Source organism: Sturnus vulgaris, chromosome 4 (assembly GCF_052056855.1).
Source record: "Sturnus vulgaris isolate bStuVul1 chromosome 4, bStuVul1.hap1, whole genome shotgun sequence".
In the NCBI taxonomy this organism is placed as follows: domain Eukaryota; kingdom Metazoa; phylum Chordata; class Aves; order Passeriformes; family Sturnidae; genus Sturnus; species Sturnus vulgaris.
The window spans coordinates 48852362-48867407 of record NC_142246.1 but is presented as its reverse complement, the minus strand read 5'-3'; the positions used below and the strand labels follow the sequence as shown (position 1 = coordinate 48867407).

Sequence of the window (15046 nt, the reverse complement as noted above, 5' to 3'; positions counted from 1 at the left end):
GGATAACAGTCTCAAAAATCAAGGTAACGACTATCAAATAATGTGACAAATGTCCACTTTATAACTTCTTTAACCAGTATCATAATTCTCAGCGGATTTCTGTATGATGATAGCAATATGCTGCCTTTGAATTGAGATGCTGAATTATTTTACAGAAATGCTTCTTAATTCACATCTGCTTTGTTTGTTTTGCAAATCACATTATTGGAGGTGAACAGCAACTTCTGTATGGATGATACTAAACGAAAGTATTAAGGCAAAATGCTTTCTTACTATTAAAAAAATTACTTTCATGTATTTCATCCTTTGTTTTTCCAAGACCTTTTTAAATAAAAGCATGACTTTTAGAGTAATATTTGATTTACTGGTGCTAGGCATGAGAAGATTTTTGCATCAGGTGCTTAATTGATTTTAGCAATGTAGTTGGAATCATTCTGTGGATGTACTGTGAGCAGCTGAGAATTTTGTATTTATTGACTTTTTATATGTTACCCTTGAGCCCTGGTGTTCTGCAGCTCATGAACTAGATATTTTACAGTACACTTGTGTTAGCTCACACCAAGGATTGCCCTGAAAACCTGTCTTTCAGTTTCATTTTTACCTAATTTATAAGAGCTCTGGGATAATGTTTGTTTATTTCTGTTCTCTGGTAAATGATCATTTTCTAAGTAATTATATCTTGATGCCCACAGTTGTCAAAATTGACAAACTTGCATCTGAAAGCTTCTTGCAGGCAGTGAGTGGAAACTGCTCTTGTTGATGGAAGCCCCAGTGTTTAATTCTGTATTGAAGTGTTATTTGTCACTTGTATACTGGACTTCCTGGATCGTGTTTAAAAAAATCACTGTAGTTGCAGTTCCACTTTGAATTAAGGGTGTGAATAATAATGAAGTCTTAAGTGAGTATGTGTCTGGAAAATATCATCCTGTTAAAATGAGGAGACCTGACTAGCTGATTGTAATTATAATTACCAAAAGTAAGATAATGGAGCTGAAGGGTTGTTTTTCATTACCTCATTTCATTGCTGTTATCATTCTAAGGTTACCTTTGTTATGCTTTCTATTAGTTGTAACTGTTGAAAATTAATAGAAGTATAACAAAAGCTCAGTTCCTCATCTGGGAAAAACCATTATTCACTTTTTAAAATACAATTTAGAACACTTGATAACAAGTGTAACAGTGCCTCTTAGAATTGCTTTCCAAAAGACTTCTTCCTTAACAAAATTAATGTGGTTTTACCCATGTTACTATTAGGATATGAAATTAAATACTAAAGTTACACAGTTCATCCTTCTTTTGCTCCTTTAGCTATTGCTAATTATTTGTGATTACCCTAAGCGTATTATAAACACAGCATGCAGGAGGAGCTGTTGGAAATTCTTCGCTGTGGACAAATCTGGGGAAGAATGTTGGTTTTGCATGGCCTTTTTTGCCTGTTCCTGTAATAATGAATTTTAATTTTCTGTTTAAAGCAGGCACAGCATCACAGAATAGTTGAAATTGGAGTAATTGAGGTGGGAAGTCACATCTGGAGCTCATCTTATCTAACCACCCTGCTCAGAGCAGGGTTAGCTAGAGCCAGTTGCCCAGGACCATGTCCAGTCATATTTTGAATGTCTCTAAGGAGACTTCACGACCTCTGCTGTAAGAGGATAAATGTTCTAGAACATTTGGGAATCTAAACAAAAGTTTTTAATTTCATAAAATGTGTCCTTTTAAAAGTAGCTGGACTTCATCTTAAAAAAGTGATTTGGGTATATTTTTTTAATATGTGCAACATATTCTTGCTTAAGAAATGTTTTTATTTCATTTTTTTATACTTAAAATACTTACTAGTTTCTATGGGAGGCCACATTAACTGTTAATCATATACACTTAATTCAGAAAAACATACTAGTAACGATTATAGTATAAAATTATGAACTTAAGATTCTAAAAAGTAATACATGATTAATAACGTTCAATAGTAATTAAAAAAGTCACAGTTGTAGTGCAAAGACTTCAGTAAAAATCAGGGGTAATGTATGCTTATTACCACGTAGTCTAAGGTATTTCAGGCTTGTAGTTCCCAGCAAAACAGCTGTTGGTGGATGAGCTTTTAAGGGGTACTTGTGGGAAAGACCATTCAGGTACTGTAATGTCATGCTCGGAGTTCAACATTCATTGCAAATTACTGCATTGGAGTTTTTTGTCTAACAACCAACCAAAACGAATCGTTCCTAGGTTAGGAAATAGCACATATTTAAGAGTATTATTTATATGGAGTTTTCCTGTTAACTGACTGAAATTATGATTAAAATTGCTCATGTAAACCTTTACATCCTGTTAAGCAGGTGGGAATTGCAGATAAAGTCTAAATGGCCAACTAGCAATTCCACCTGAATTCCATCTGGCAATTCCACCTCTGAACTAGGTGATTTTTGTATTGCCATCATGCTGTGAGTGCATGTGCTCAGCATGGAGCTGAACTCACTCCTGTAGTTTGAACCTTTTGGTGGCTTGTAGCAAAAAATTTACAGTAGCCACTAACATTCTCATTTTATTATTCTAGGTTTCCAGCAAGAAGCAAGGCAAAAATCTGGTAAACTTGCCGCTGATATCCAGTTGGTATCGAAGAGTTCAAGAAGTACCTGGAGTAAAGAAAGCTGCTGGCAAATGCAACATGGAGCTTCTCCAGCTTCCAGAGCTGATGACTGCTCCCAAGGAACAGCTGCAGGACTCGGCTTCAGTTCCTGATGAGTTAGAAGAGATTAATGAAGACAGTCATTTTATAGGTGGTCCAAGGCCAACCATGACTAAGTTAATGGTAATTTGAGCTTTTTAATGAGTTATTTTTATGGCCATACTTGCCTGATTTGGAGTAGGTAGAATTTATTAGAATTGTACAAGCTAATTTTGACAGCCTTGAGCAGTTTAATACTCTTTGTCTTAGATCTGATACGCCTTGACTTAGAAGTGATTCTACTTTTCTCTCTTCTCTCTTTTTTCTACTCTTTTCTTTCTTCTTCTGATATTTGATTGATATTATGATTTGGGCAAATATAGGACTGCTGGAGCCCTGTCAATAATTCTGAATAATCAAAATAACTTTTTGTTTGAATTAAAATACTGTGTTTCTCTTTTAAAGATACTTATATAAAGAATGACAAAAAACTGTTGCTTTTATGTTTGGCTTCATTATCCAACCTTTTCAATTGGGTTGATTTTTTTTTTTTCCCTCTGTTTGATTAAAGCTTTGAATATCTGGGAAACCTAATGAGTTTTGTAAAAGAAAACTGTCCATCATGTTCCATTATTCAATATTTTTTTGTGTAAAAGCTGACAGCATTTCCTAAAAAAAAACAGCAGGGTTTTTTTTTGTGGGAATGAGAGAAATACATAGGTTAAATGCTGAATAATGTAGAGTCATCTGCCTCTTCAGTTTCTCTTAGATTGACAGTGTTGCAGTTTGATCTCATGCCATTAAATTTATTTTGATTGGAGAATTTTCATACCATCATAAGTGGGTAAAGGGTCTTAATTTATTTTATTCCTCCTTTCATGAAGGAAAATGGAATTGAAGCAAAGTTTTCTCCTCATCCATACCCCAGCTGGACCCTAGACTGGACCAGTCTTCCCTCTGCAGTCAGTCCTGGGGAAGGTGAGGATTTGTATGTCTGTGTGTGTATTTTACAGGGTCTTCTTCTGGTGAAGCTACTTAGCTGTTTCATAAGAAAATGTGCCAGTTTTCAGTATGTTTCAGAGCTAAGACAGGTAAACAATTTCAAATCTGCATTAAAATTCAGTCTGTATGTGACACATGGTGATGTAACTTCCCTCAGGTCATCAACCGCTGATGAGCAAACTGGGAACAAAATATTGGCCTTGATTCCAGTCCATAGTTGACACAATCCAAAAAATCCTAGCCAAGCTCAGTGCTTGGCTATGTTGAGTTTTCCACAGAAGTAAAGGCATTCATAGATACCTTCCATAGGAATAAAGTTATTGTGGTTGTCAGTATGTACAGACAGTAAGAAGAGAGTGGTATATCAGAATATAGAAGTGTAGGTGGTCACAGTATGAGACAGAAGGAAAATGAGATATATAATGCAATTATTTCGCTGTACAGATGTACGTCATCATAGCAAATGTTTTCATTTCATCCCTAGCAAGGCAGAGGCTGAAAATTTTGGGAAGAGGGGCTTGTTGAAATAAGACTGTTGAATGGAAATACTGTGCTACTGCTGATTATATGTGAGGTTTGGGAAAGAGGTGATTATATTTAATTTGTGACCAGCAAAGAAAGGGAATATCTTCTCTGTGGTTTTATTAGGCAGCATTAGAAAGGGGGTTTTGTTCCTTTTTACAACTTCAGTCAATTGTGGAGTCTTTGCTTGTGTTCCTGGTCCTGTGTGCGTGAATGGATTCGTTGTCTTCAGGTTCATTCCCTACTCACTGCAAAGGCTTTGTGGATATTAAGATCAGATTGGCTGGATATGATTAGAGGTGCTTCCTTTAGGTTCATCCAAAGCATATTAAAGGAGGGGGCAAAGTGTGTGAATGTTGGGTTGGACAGTGATAACCCTTTTGCTGCTTTATTACTCTAAGGATATATGGACATAGAAGCCTTTGGTACTGTCATATTTTTTCATCAAACATCGTGTTCACTTGAAACAAACAAAAAGGTTTTTTTTAAATACAGGAATTTATTTATTTTCTTTAAAACAATTTTTTCTTTATTAACCATTTTTATCCAACTGTGAAATTCAAGAATGAGAGATAACTGACCTACAGTCTTATAAACCCTTACTACTTTTCTCATGATTTGAAATACTTGTTAAGCAGGAAGTAAAAGAACTTAAAATAAATGCTTTATCTGTGCTATTTCATCTGAAATGAACCACCATTTCAGTAACAATATGCATGAAGTGGTATTTACTTACAGAGTAAAACAATGCCTACATTTGTAATTTAGCAACATCTTTGAAACTTTGGATAACGCAGGCTAAACAATAACACAGAGCACAGTGTTCCAGTTCTGTGGAATTAACTGATGTTTTGATTAAACAGTCTTGGTGGATACCAAACAGCAGTCCTGAAGGATCACTGTTAGCTTCAGCTTCCAGAACTCTTACTAAGTAAAGGATGCTTTAATGTAGTGTGACCTCTCTTCAGAGAAAGAAGAAAATTTTGCAAATTTTCTAACCCTCATCATAAACAAAATTAGTTTTAATGAAAGGAACAAGACTTAATGATGTAATTATCTTCTAACCAATATAAAAGTTTGTGAATTTATGTCTGCGTTAAAGTTGTTTGTAATAGTTAAAGAACTCAGTAATATCATAACTATGGAATAAATGATGTTTTGGATGCAGAGTTGTCAGAATTGATTCAGTATATTCAGGTGGTTTCTGGGATTTTTTGTGAGGCTAGGTCTCTCTTTTTGTTCTGCTTTTTATTTTGGTATTACCTTTTGAATATTTTGACATGAAAAATGCTTTCCAAGTTGAGAATACATTACGCTTAAAAATAAAAGATGGTTTAGGGCATCTGACATTTTATGAAAACTTTTGCTAATCAAGAGATGCAAAATATGTGTTTTACTTTAAAAGTTAAAAGCAACTGTATTTTAAAAATTAAATCCAGACAGTCATTTATTCTGTAAAACAAAAAGAGTTAAAAGAAACACTTTAAAGTTCTTGATTTCCCTTTCAAGCCTGTCAGAACTTTTTGAAAGACTTTGAAGATTTTTTTTTTAATAGTGTTTTAGCCTACTTCAGTGTCTCGGGCATCCTGAAGCAGGAACTCATCCTTCTTCTTCAGCTGATTTTTCCATATCAGAGAGCTCTTTGCCTGCAAGCCACATGGGTGTAAGTCCAAGGGAAACTCAACTGAAGCTGCTTCTCATTAAATTCTTCTTAAAGTTACAGTCTTGCTGCACTCATTTAAATAAGTTTAAACCACATTTATGTGTGCATTATATTTTGCAGTTCAAGATCTGGAAAACCTGTGATTGCAATGCAGCCAGGTTGCCTCATATTCTTGATACATACTTGAGGAGTGAATAATTTTCAGTAACAAAGAGAAAGCAAAAATTCTCATTTTTGTAATATAGGCAATACTGGTATATCTTCTTTTACTAGCTTGCCTTTAAAAGGGTGTTCTTGCAAAACTTTGTATTTCATATGTGACTTCTTAGGATCTTTTGACTGTTCAGGGATATAACCTTGGGTAGTTGGCCTGAGGACAATTTTCATGGAAGTTTGAATGCAATTACTAATTTTTTGACAAAAAAAATCTTTTGGTTTAACTCAAAATAATAACTTGCTGTGCTCTTCCTCCCTTTTTCTTTTGTGACTGTCTTGGGTTACTAAGCAAAACAAGGCAAGGGAATTAATTATTTTATATTTTTATAATGCCTACTTGGAGACAGGAGGCAAAGCTATTGTATGTTAAAGTTAAATTAGCGTGTAGTAATGATTTTTAGGCATAATGATTTACTGAAATTAATACTCTTTGAAATCATAGCTGGTATCCATGCTGTCTTGGTTTGAAAAGACAAGTGTCTGCTAAGGAAGGCAAGAGTCTCTCTTGAGATGAGAATGTAAACACCCTCTTAATTAATACAATTTTGAAATTAAGGGGCTCTCAGGCAAAGATATGGGAATAGGAATAACAGTTCTTTACTAGGAAAATTAAAATGAAAATACAGTAATACTGAAAAACCACTGACAGAGTCAGAATATAACCTAACACCCTGTCAAGTCAGGGTGTTGGTAGCAGTCCCATTAAATGGTGGCTGCAGTCCTCCTGGAGTGACAGATGCGGTTTTGTTGAAGCAGTGGCCTGTAGAAGAGTGCAGTTTTTCCTTTGAAGGTCCAGTGCTGGTGTAGATGGGTCTGGTCTTCCTCTGGAATACAGTGGAAAAAGGCTGTCTTGGTGTTCCAAACCTCAGTTTTTATCTAGGTAGGAAAGGCTTGGCTCCTCCCCCTCACTGGAGCATCTCCCAATGGAATGATGTAATTTTATCAGTAGTAGGACTTAACGGCCCATTAACAGATGATATCTTTCTGGAGGAAGGATGAGTTGTGGAAGAGACAAAGATGACTGCCCCAGCTGGTTTTAACAGCTGGCCCATTAACAGGATATTCCCCCCCAGGTTATGAGGTATGGGTCATGGAAGAGATAAGGAGCGCTGCTCCACCTGATTTCAACACATAGTGATAGAATACTTACCTCTGGTTACATCTTGCATTGCAACCTTAGACACTTGCCTCATGGAATCAATGCATATGCATTGTAAGGAATACAAGTTCAGTATATTATGTTTGCTTGAAGTCTGTTGCATTTTCTCAAATGATGTTTTGATCTAAATGACATGCCTACAGCCTCCTGAAATGTTAAAAATCTGTGAAGGAAAAACAACAGTTGCTAGTGTATCTTATTAAAAATTATACTAGAAAGAATGATACCAAGTTATAACATATGCTGCATTTTAATTCAGTGAGGACACAGTCTCCTTGCTGTTTGGCCTACTCTGTAAAATCCTACTGTGATGAGTGTGATGATGGACTTTGATATGGCTGATAGCCATACTGGAAAGTGTCACCTTTGTTTCAGTGCCTTGCTTTGTGGGCTAAGTGTAAGCCCTCAGAGAATTACTGAAGCCTTAATACTTCGTATTGAACATCCCCTAAAACAAAACTTCAGGTTTTGATGAGGTCTGATTCTTGGAGGTATGACTTTTACAGTTCACAAGTCCTTGTTAATTGGGAGTTTATTAGGCTTTGGACAGACTTGTTTTATAGAGTACTCTACATAAAGTTCAGTGTGCTCTTTTTTTAGTCCTGTTGAGGTTTGTGTTTGTTTACTGAACATACTAAAGAATTAAAATTAAATACTGCAGTTTGCAAGTTGAAATGTTTTACAGATTTATGGCTAAAGCACTGAAGACAATTCATAATGATTTTTGTTAATTCACAGTTGTCTTGGTTCTGATAGCTGAAGCATGTTCTTGATTAATCCACAGTGAACTTTGACAAAATGTCTGCACTTGACAGTCAATGGCCTAAACTGACTTCACCTGTGTAGAACTTGACTGTGATCTGCCCCAGATAAAGTAGTTTTATTTATTAGACTTTTTCTCTTCTGTCTCTCAAGTTCTTAAATACATGGAAGGGCATAAACCCCAAAAACATTAACTCATAGTTGCCTAGCAGATATTTTTAACAAGGTTGTTAAATTAATTTTTCATATCTTAATCAGAAATCTTGAATAAATGTCAAGTAGCCTGCTAAGTAACTCTGCCTTTGGTTTTATTTAAACTATTTAGTCTTTCTTTTTCTCCTGATATAATTGTAGTAGAGTTTACTAGTTTCCTTCTCCGTTTTATATTTCTGTGTTCCTTATTCATGTGATAGCAGAGCCCCAAAGTTACATTATTCATCTCCTAAACTAGAGGTTTAGAAGTTATATTTTTACTAAGTACTCCATAACATACAGGTCATTTTTTGTGGAAGATTCCTATTGAGGAGTGAAGGACTGCTGATCCATTCTAGCAGTTACGGTTTTGAACAATATCCAGCAAATATCCAGATGATTAATATGATTCAAAAAGACATTTTCTTTAGAACATGGCTCAAAATCACCATCAGAGGTATTTTTGGGGAGTAGGAATATAGAAATTAATACTCTTTAATGATCAGTATGGTGTACTTAAGAGTGATGCTGTGTACAGAGTGTCACTTCATAGAGAAGGCAGTGGTGACATGTTTATCATATTTGTATTAATTACAAAGATTTAGGAGGATGAGGAGGAAGAATTAACACTTTTCTATCTCCAAATAGTCTAGATATGCTATTGGACAAAATGTTAAATAGTTGTTGACATTACTCTTTATAATATTTTTCCAGAATATACTACTACCTTAGTCTCTCCAGTTACTGTAAAATTTAAATTGATTTTCTCTAGCACCAATTTTGAGTTTAAAAGGGATATTTGATCTGCTTCAGTATTATGGTATTTCTTGCTGTAAAATGTCTTCACTGCTTATTTGAAGATTGTTCTGTAGGTTTTGTCATTAGACTTCCAGTCTAATCCCAGTTACATCAGTGTTAGGGTGTACAGCTTGTGTCCTTTAGCTCTTTTGAGTCACCCATTTGCCATATCCCAGAGTGTGGGGATTCCTAATTGTCTTGCCTGTGTAGCATGATCAACACAAGGATTTAAACTTACCGGGTTCTTGCCTGTCTTTACAGTATTTTTGTAGGTCATTTACATTGCTGTTTTCTACACATTGTAACTGAGGGACAGCTGAGTTTTAACATGGCTATTGCGTGTTTCCTCTGCAAAGCCTGAGCAGTCCTTTCAGGCAGAGGCATCAGGAGACTTTGATATCCCTGCACCAGCACTTTGGCTTTTTTAGTTTCTTCAAAGTGTAATGTTTAGCTATGCAATCTGTCTTTCAAGAGCAGAATCAGTTTTTCTTGCCTCTGTGTGTGACTTCTGGAGCTTAAAATCTCCACGGGCCACAGGAGGGCAGCACAATCTCTTTGGATATGGAGCTGCACCTGGATGAATGGAGCTGTGACCTAGACTAAGGAGGCATCCTAGAGGAAGATGCTTTTTATGTGGCAGTTTTCAGCTCAGTAGTCTAGTCTCAAAATTTGGGACCACCTATTGTAAAAAGTGATTTAAAATATTTTTTCCCCCTCTTTGAATTAGAGTTGATAATTTAACAGTTGACACATTCATTGTGTTGGGGTACACCTTAAAGCAATAACTTCAGGTGTAACAGCTGAAATTACAAAGTAACATCTTCTGCCTTGAATATTTTCAAGTCTAAGAAAAGGCGTAACAGCTGAGCAGGGAGAAGGAAAGTTGATCAGTTCAACTTCTGCTGGAGTTTTATATTCTTTGGGGAAAAGGAGTAATTCTGGGAAGATATTTCTAAGGAAATGAGTAGCTTAATGGAAATTTCTGGAAATTTTTTTCTGGCTTACAAGTAACAACATGCAGAGATTTATGCAAGTGATGAAAATTGGTCAGTAAATACTGCAATAGTTCAAGGGCCAATGTTTTGGAATTGAAAAACATAGTAGCATCATAGCTTAGGTTAAGCTGGAATTCAAAGGAAAGGGAAATAATTTACTGAATATGTTCGAAGAAAAAATAGACAAATGAAAGGATGTAAAGTAACTAAGCAGTAATTTACTAATTTTTTATTTTGTAGCAACACTCTGAGCACATGAGAATATGAGACCATCCTCATTAGGATGGGAGGAAAGTAGAAGTGGAAGTCAGAAGGAAAGAGAAGTCAGAATGTGAAGAGCTATTTGGCCTAAACATTGCACAGGAACAAAACATTGAAAATGAACCCCAGAAATAAGGCAAAAAAGATTCTCTCTTAATGGAACCTTTTATGAATTCTCTTCCTGATATAAACTTGCTTTCAAAAATAAAGGCATTGGGAAATTACACCGAGGATAAGATCTGATTGACTAAGTATGAGAAGGAAGGTGTAGTCTCTGTGCTTATGCACAGAAAAGACTACAAACTAGAAAGCAAATGAAACTGAGCCCAAGTGTGTCTTTTTCTCTTTCTCAGTAAAAAATAGTGCAAACATGTCAAAAGAATTTATATGATGTTCAAACTCAAGTTTATTGGCACTCATATTTTGTTCTGGGTCTATGTCCTTTAAAAACATTATTTGTTGTTTCTTTGGGGGGAAAGTAGGACTTATTGGAAGTTGAAATAATTCATAGATGATTACCTGATTACTGAAACTCTATTAATCTCTCCTACTTAATATCCTTAAATAGTTCTTTCTAAGACTACTGGTAGTTTCCAAGGTCTGTGGTTGCCCAGATTTTATGCGCATTCATAAATTATCATAGTAAATAAAATAGAGGTTTATTTTGTGGTTATTAAACTAAACTGTTTCCTTCAGAAACGTAGGCAAACATGTTTTGAACAACTTATTTTCCAGGATTTTGTACATTGCAAGTATAGAACTGCCTCCTTGTAACATCAGAATCATTACCAAGGTGTTGTCAAGTTTTATGCAGCATTAATGCATTTCTGGGAGCTCTTCATTGACATTTTATACGGAGTTGATGAATCACATGATATTTCATCCCAGCAGTACAATAGGCTCGTGCATGTAAAACATACCTTGAACGTATTTGTGCTCAAAGGTGAGCATTGTGTGAGGGGCTGCATATACCTACTTCTTCCCTCCCCCAATCTTGCTGTCTTCCAGAGTTGAGGTATGGGATTTGTTTCCTAACCATAAATCAGCTGTGACAAAGTGTGAGTTAAGGAGGAATTTTTCTCTCTCTTGGAGTTGCTTATGGCTTCCATCTGTACTTTCATTAGTTTGGAAATTCGTGTTAAAACTCATGAATGCATTACTCGATTTGGATAGTTTTACTTTGGATAAGGTCACGAGATTGATTTTAGCTTTTCCTGAAGGCGAGTTTGTATGCACAATTATTGATTTAAAATTCTAATCAGCAATTTCAAGTAAGTCAGTACTACTGTGTTTAAGAAAAAAACCCCAAACCTAATAGTGTTTAAAAAAAAAAAAAAGGTAAAATTATTTTGAATGATTCATAATCCGTTCTGAGTAGCTTGATGCTTTCAAAACTTTTAATTACACAAAGAGAAGGCCAGACTACTGTGTGTTTAGTGTTTTATTGAAGGTGGTATTAATTATTGCGTACTCTAAATGCCTCTTCTCCAGATGGTTTGGAAATGCTTCTGAAAAGTTAATTTTTGGCTCATGTATCATATCAAATTTCTGGCATCTTACCATAGCAATATCGAAGGGAGTTCACATCCTTTAGAAGTTTATAAAGTATTGAAGAGGAAAGGCAAGTAGGAAGTTCATCTATTTGTAGAAACATTTTGTAAGTGTAGAAGAATTGGAGAATAATCTTAATATTAAAATGAGTCAAACCTAATCTGAAGCAATAAAGTTTGTCCCCTCCTAGTAGGGGGGAATACTGAACTAAGCAGAATACTGAACTAAGCATCCTGAGATAATGGAGAGAGATATGGTGCTTGTATTTCAGCTTGTGCTTTAAAGTTTTGCAAGTCTGTCATGGAGTTGTTGGTCTTTGTGTTGATGTTTAAATGGCTCTTAGAAGTAGTGTGAGTAGACCAGTTGAGGTATCATTCACGTAGTCATTCCATCAGCACGCTTTCCCTGGAATTTTCTGAGGTATCTGATTGGTGAAGGGCTCTTAAATCTGCTTAAATGCTCTTGAATATCCCACTTGTAGATCTTCCATGTGTTCTTGTGTTTTTAGTGACAAGAAATAAGAAACCAAAGAACATCCCCCCATCTCAAAGTCGAAGATACTTCTTAGCAGTATAAACTGTTTTGAATGCTTCTGTGGAGCTCGACTGAACAAAGTTTTTACCTTGGCTCTTGGTTGCATTGCATGTTTCCTGCAGAATTTCATTTGTTAGGAACCAGAGTATGCTGGACAAAAGTAAAAATGGACTCTTAAACTTTACTGTTTTATATAAACACTCCTTGCTGTTCTAAACTTTGTACCTGCTACGTTTAAGGCTGCACTGAACATCACCTGAGGTTATAAATGGTTCTAGGCTGGATATGTGATATTCAAGGCTGCATATGGAAACTAGTTTTCTTTCCCTGTCCTTCAGAGCTTGAGATGGGGAAATGTTGGTGGATGTCACGGACTGCCATGAGCTAGCATTTCGTGCTGCATTCTGGATGGGGTCATGCATTTTCGTACAAGTTCAGGGGGATTTAATTAACCAGTGTCTTTAGTAAACAGCACAGTGCTTTTACTTGCATAATATTTGCTAGTTTTGTGCAAGAAATAAGTCAATTTATAGATAAAATATCTTGAATCATGCCTCATATTTCTATTGTGTCTTACAGTAGTAATGCGTATGTTTTGCTTGAAATTTTATGTATTTATTTATATAAATCTTATGGTTTTGTGTTGTCAGCAGAAGCTATGTGTATATATGTTGCCTGATCTCAAAATGCATGTTTCAATAATGTAACTAAGAATTTGGTGTTTGTAGTTTAATCTTTGCTTAGAAATAATAACTTGAAAAAATGAAATAGATTATCAGACTTTCTGCACAAGGTAAGTTGCATGGATTTTAATGACAAATTCAGCATTAATGTGGATAAATTCCTAGTATTTGTAATATTTTAATTTGATGGTTTGGGCTTTTTTTCATATTCTTTAGACCTTTTCAACAGTAACAGGCAGAATTACTGGTTTTACTTTTAACAAGTGTCATATGGCTGCTACAAATCAAAGTTTGAGCTTTCTTATCATAGTAGTCATCAATTGGTCTACAGGGTTCGAAGGTTGGGGCCTTTCCTGTTGCTTGTATTCCTGTAGCACCTCAGCCTCACAGCAGAAGCAATAGTCTCATTGTCAGATTTCTTTGCAGTAGAAGTCTGATCTGAATTAGACATTGACGTGCTGCTGTACTTGTGGCAAATTAGTACACAGTTTGGAACTTGTGCCAGAATACTGTGCTTGTCCTGAAAGGACACCTGGAATGTGGCTTGGTTTAACAACAGTGCAATAAAGACCATGGTGGCTAAATAAAAGCTGTTGCAGAACAAGTTAAATGTTTCTTAAAAAAAGTTGGGGCGAGGGAGGTGAAATTAAAAGTGTTTCTTGAGTTCCCAGAGTGATGTTGGATTCAGTGCTTTGTCATAGGAGGAACCTTCATTTTTGCTTCAGTAGTAGTAGCACACAAGTATATTATAAAATTGTATTGTGGGGTATTTATGACATCCTTAAAAATAATTAGGTTTATGGATGTGCTTCATTTTTTTTGTAATGGAAATAAAAATCTGTAAGCAAGTACTGTGAAAAGTCTTGTAATTAGGAGGGGTTTTTTTGGTTCTTTTTTTGTATGTAACTTGTAGAATTAAGGTTTAAAAAAGGATGTTTACTCTTGAACAGCTTCTAAATTTATTCTTGTAGCTAATTTGCTTCTTTACCCATGAAATATAGCTTTTCTATGTGTGTTAATGCTGAATGTTGAGGAATATGATTATGAAAGCCAAAATAAATGGATATATAGCCATCTTTCAAAATTGTTAGTGTCCCTGTGTTCTGTGTAATATATATTTTTGAACGCAGTCTTTTACTGTACAATTTTTGTGAAGCATTGCCATTATTTCTTCAGTATGCTGTCATCATTTTTGAAAGACTGGAAATGATTTCTTCATTAAAAGAATCTACTTCTCTAAAAACAAAACAAACGCCAAAAAAACCCAACGTGAACTGCGACAGAACACTTCTTAATCCTCAATTCTATGCTACTCAAAAACATCTGCCAAATGGATTACTTTCCATCTTATCTGCAGCACGTATTTTACATTCCTCTGCTTGTGCTTGTTACCGGATGCTTTGGCCCACTTGTGATCTCTCTTGATGTATATTGGCATTATAAGCTCTCTATAACTTATTTGGATGATGTTAGGTAAGACATAATGCAGAAAAGAAATCATACCTTCAGTCAAGCTTTCTTGATATTTTGGATCTTAACTGTTTTGTAAACAAAGGTTAGTTTGTTCCATGTTTATGTCACACAATTCCTCCCCCCTTTTATTTTTGTGGTTAATACATGCATTTTGCGCCTCTGTATGTTTTTAACTGTAGCATGAAGATCATAGTCACAGCTGATGCTCACTTGTGGGGAGGAAGTAGAACATATGGCAGAGATTATCAGTGTTGAACTCCTATTTGAGCTACAAGGTCAGAAATTTTATATAAAGATAAGGTTGGTAGGTTGTTGCAATGACGAACAGTGGGGCTGAACATCACAGGAATTACTTTCTGCAAAACATGGTAGTTCCTTGTAGATTGCACTTTGCTTGGGTCTCTGTCACATTCAAAACATGTAGGTTTAGGTGGACACACTTGTTCATGATTGTACTATTGGAAAGATGAACAGATTTTGTGATATATTTTTTCCTGAAAGTCCTGCAAGGATAAATTAATCTTGAATAATTTGGTAGTATCTCGTATCTAGTTCAAGATCTTTATGAATGTA

At 35.4% G+C, this 15046-nt stretch overlaps 1 protein-coding gene across 11 annotated transcripts in view; it reads left to right on the top strand.

Annotated features, from left to right (window-relative positions):
- The window catches only part of GSTCD (glutathione S-transferase C-terminal domain containing), a 51138-nt gene that overhangs the window by 6922 nt on the left and 29170 nt on the right, over positions 1 to 15046 (top strand). For all 11 annotated transcript variants that reach the window (XR_015803305.1, XR_015803304.1, XR_015803303.1 and 8 more), the window contains exons 4-5: positions 2552 to 2806; positions 3547 to 3640. Coding sequence is in view for 7 of the 11 variants with exons in the window: in XM_088163875.1 (XP_088020001.1) it covers positions 2552 to 2806; positions 3547 to 3640 (349 nt within the window). In the remaining 4 variants the exon portion in view is untranslated. The remainder of the gene's footprint in view (positions 1 to 2551; positions 2807 to 3546; positions 3641 to 15046) is intronic.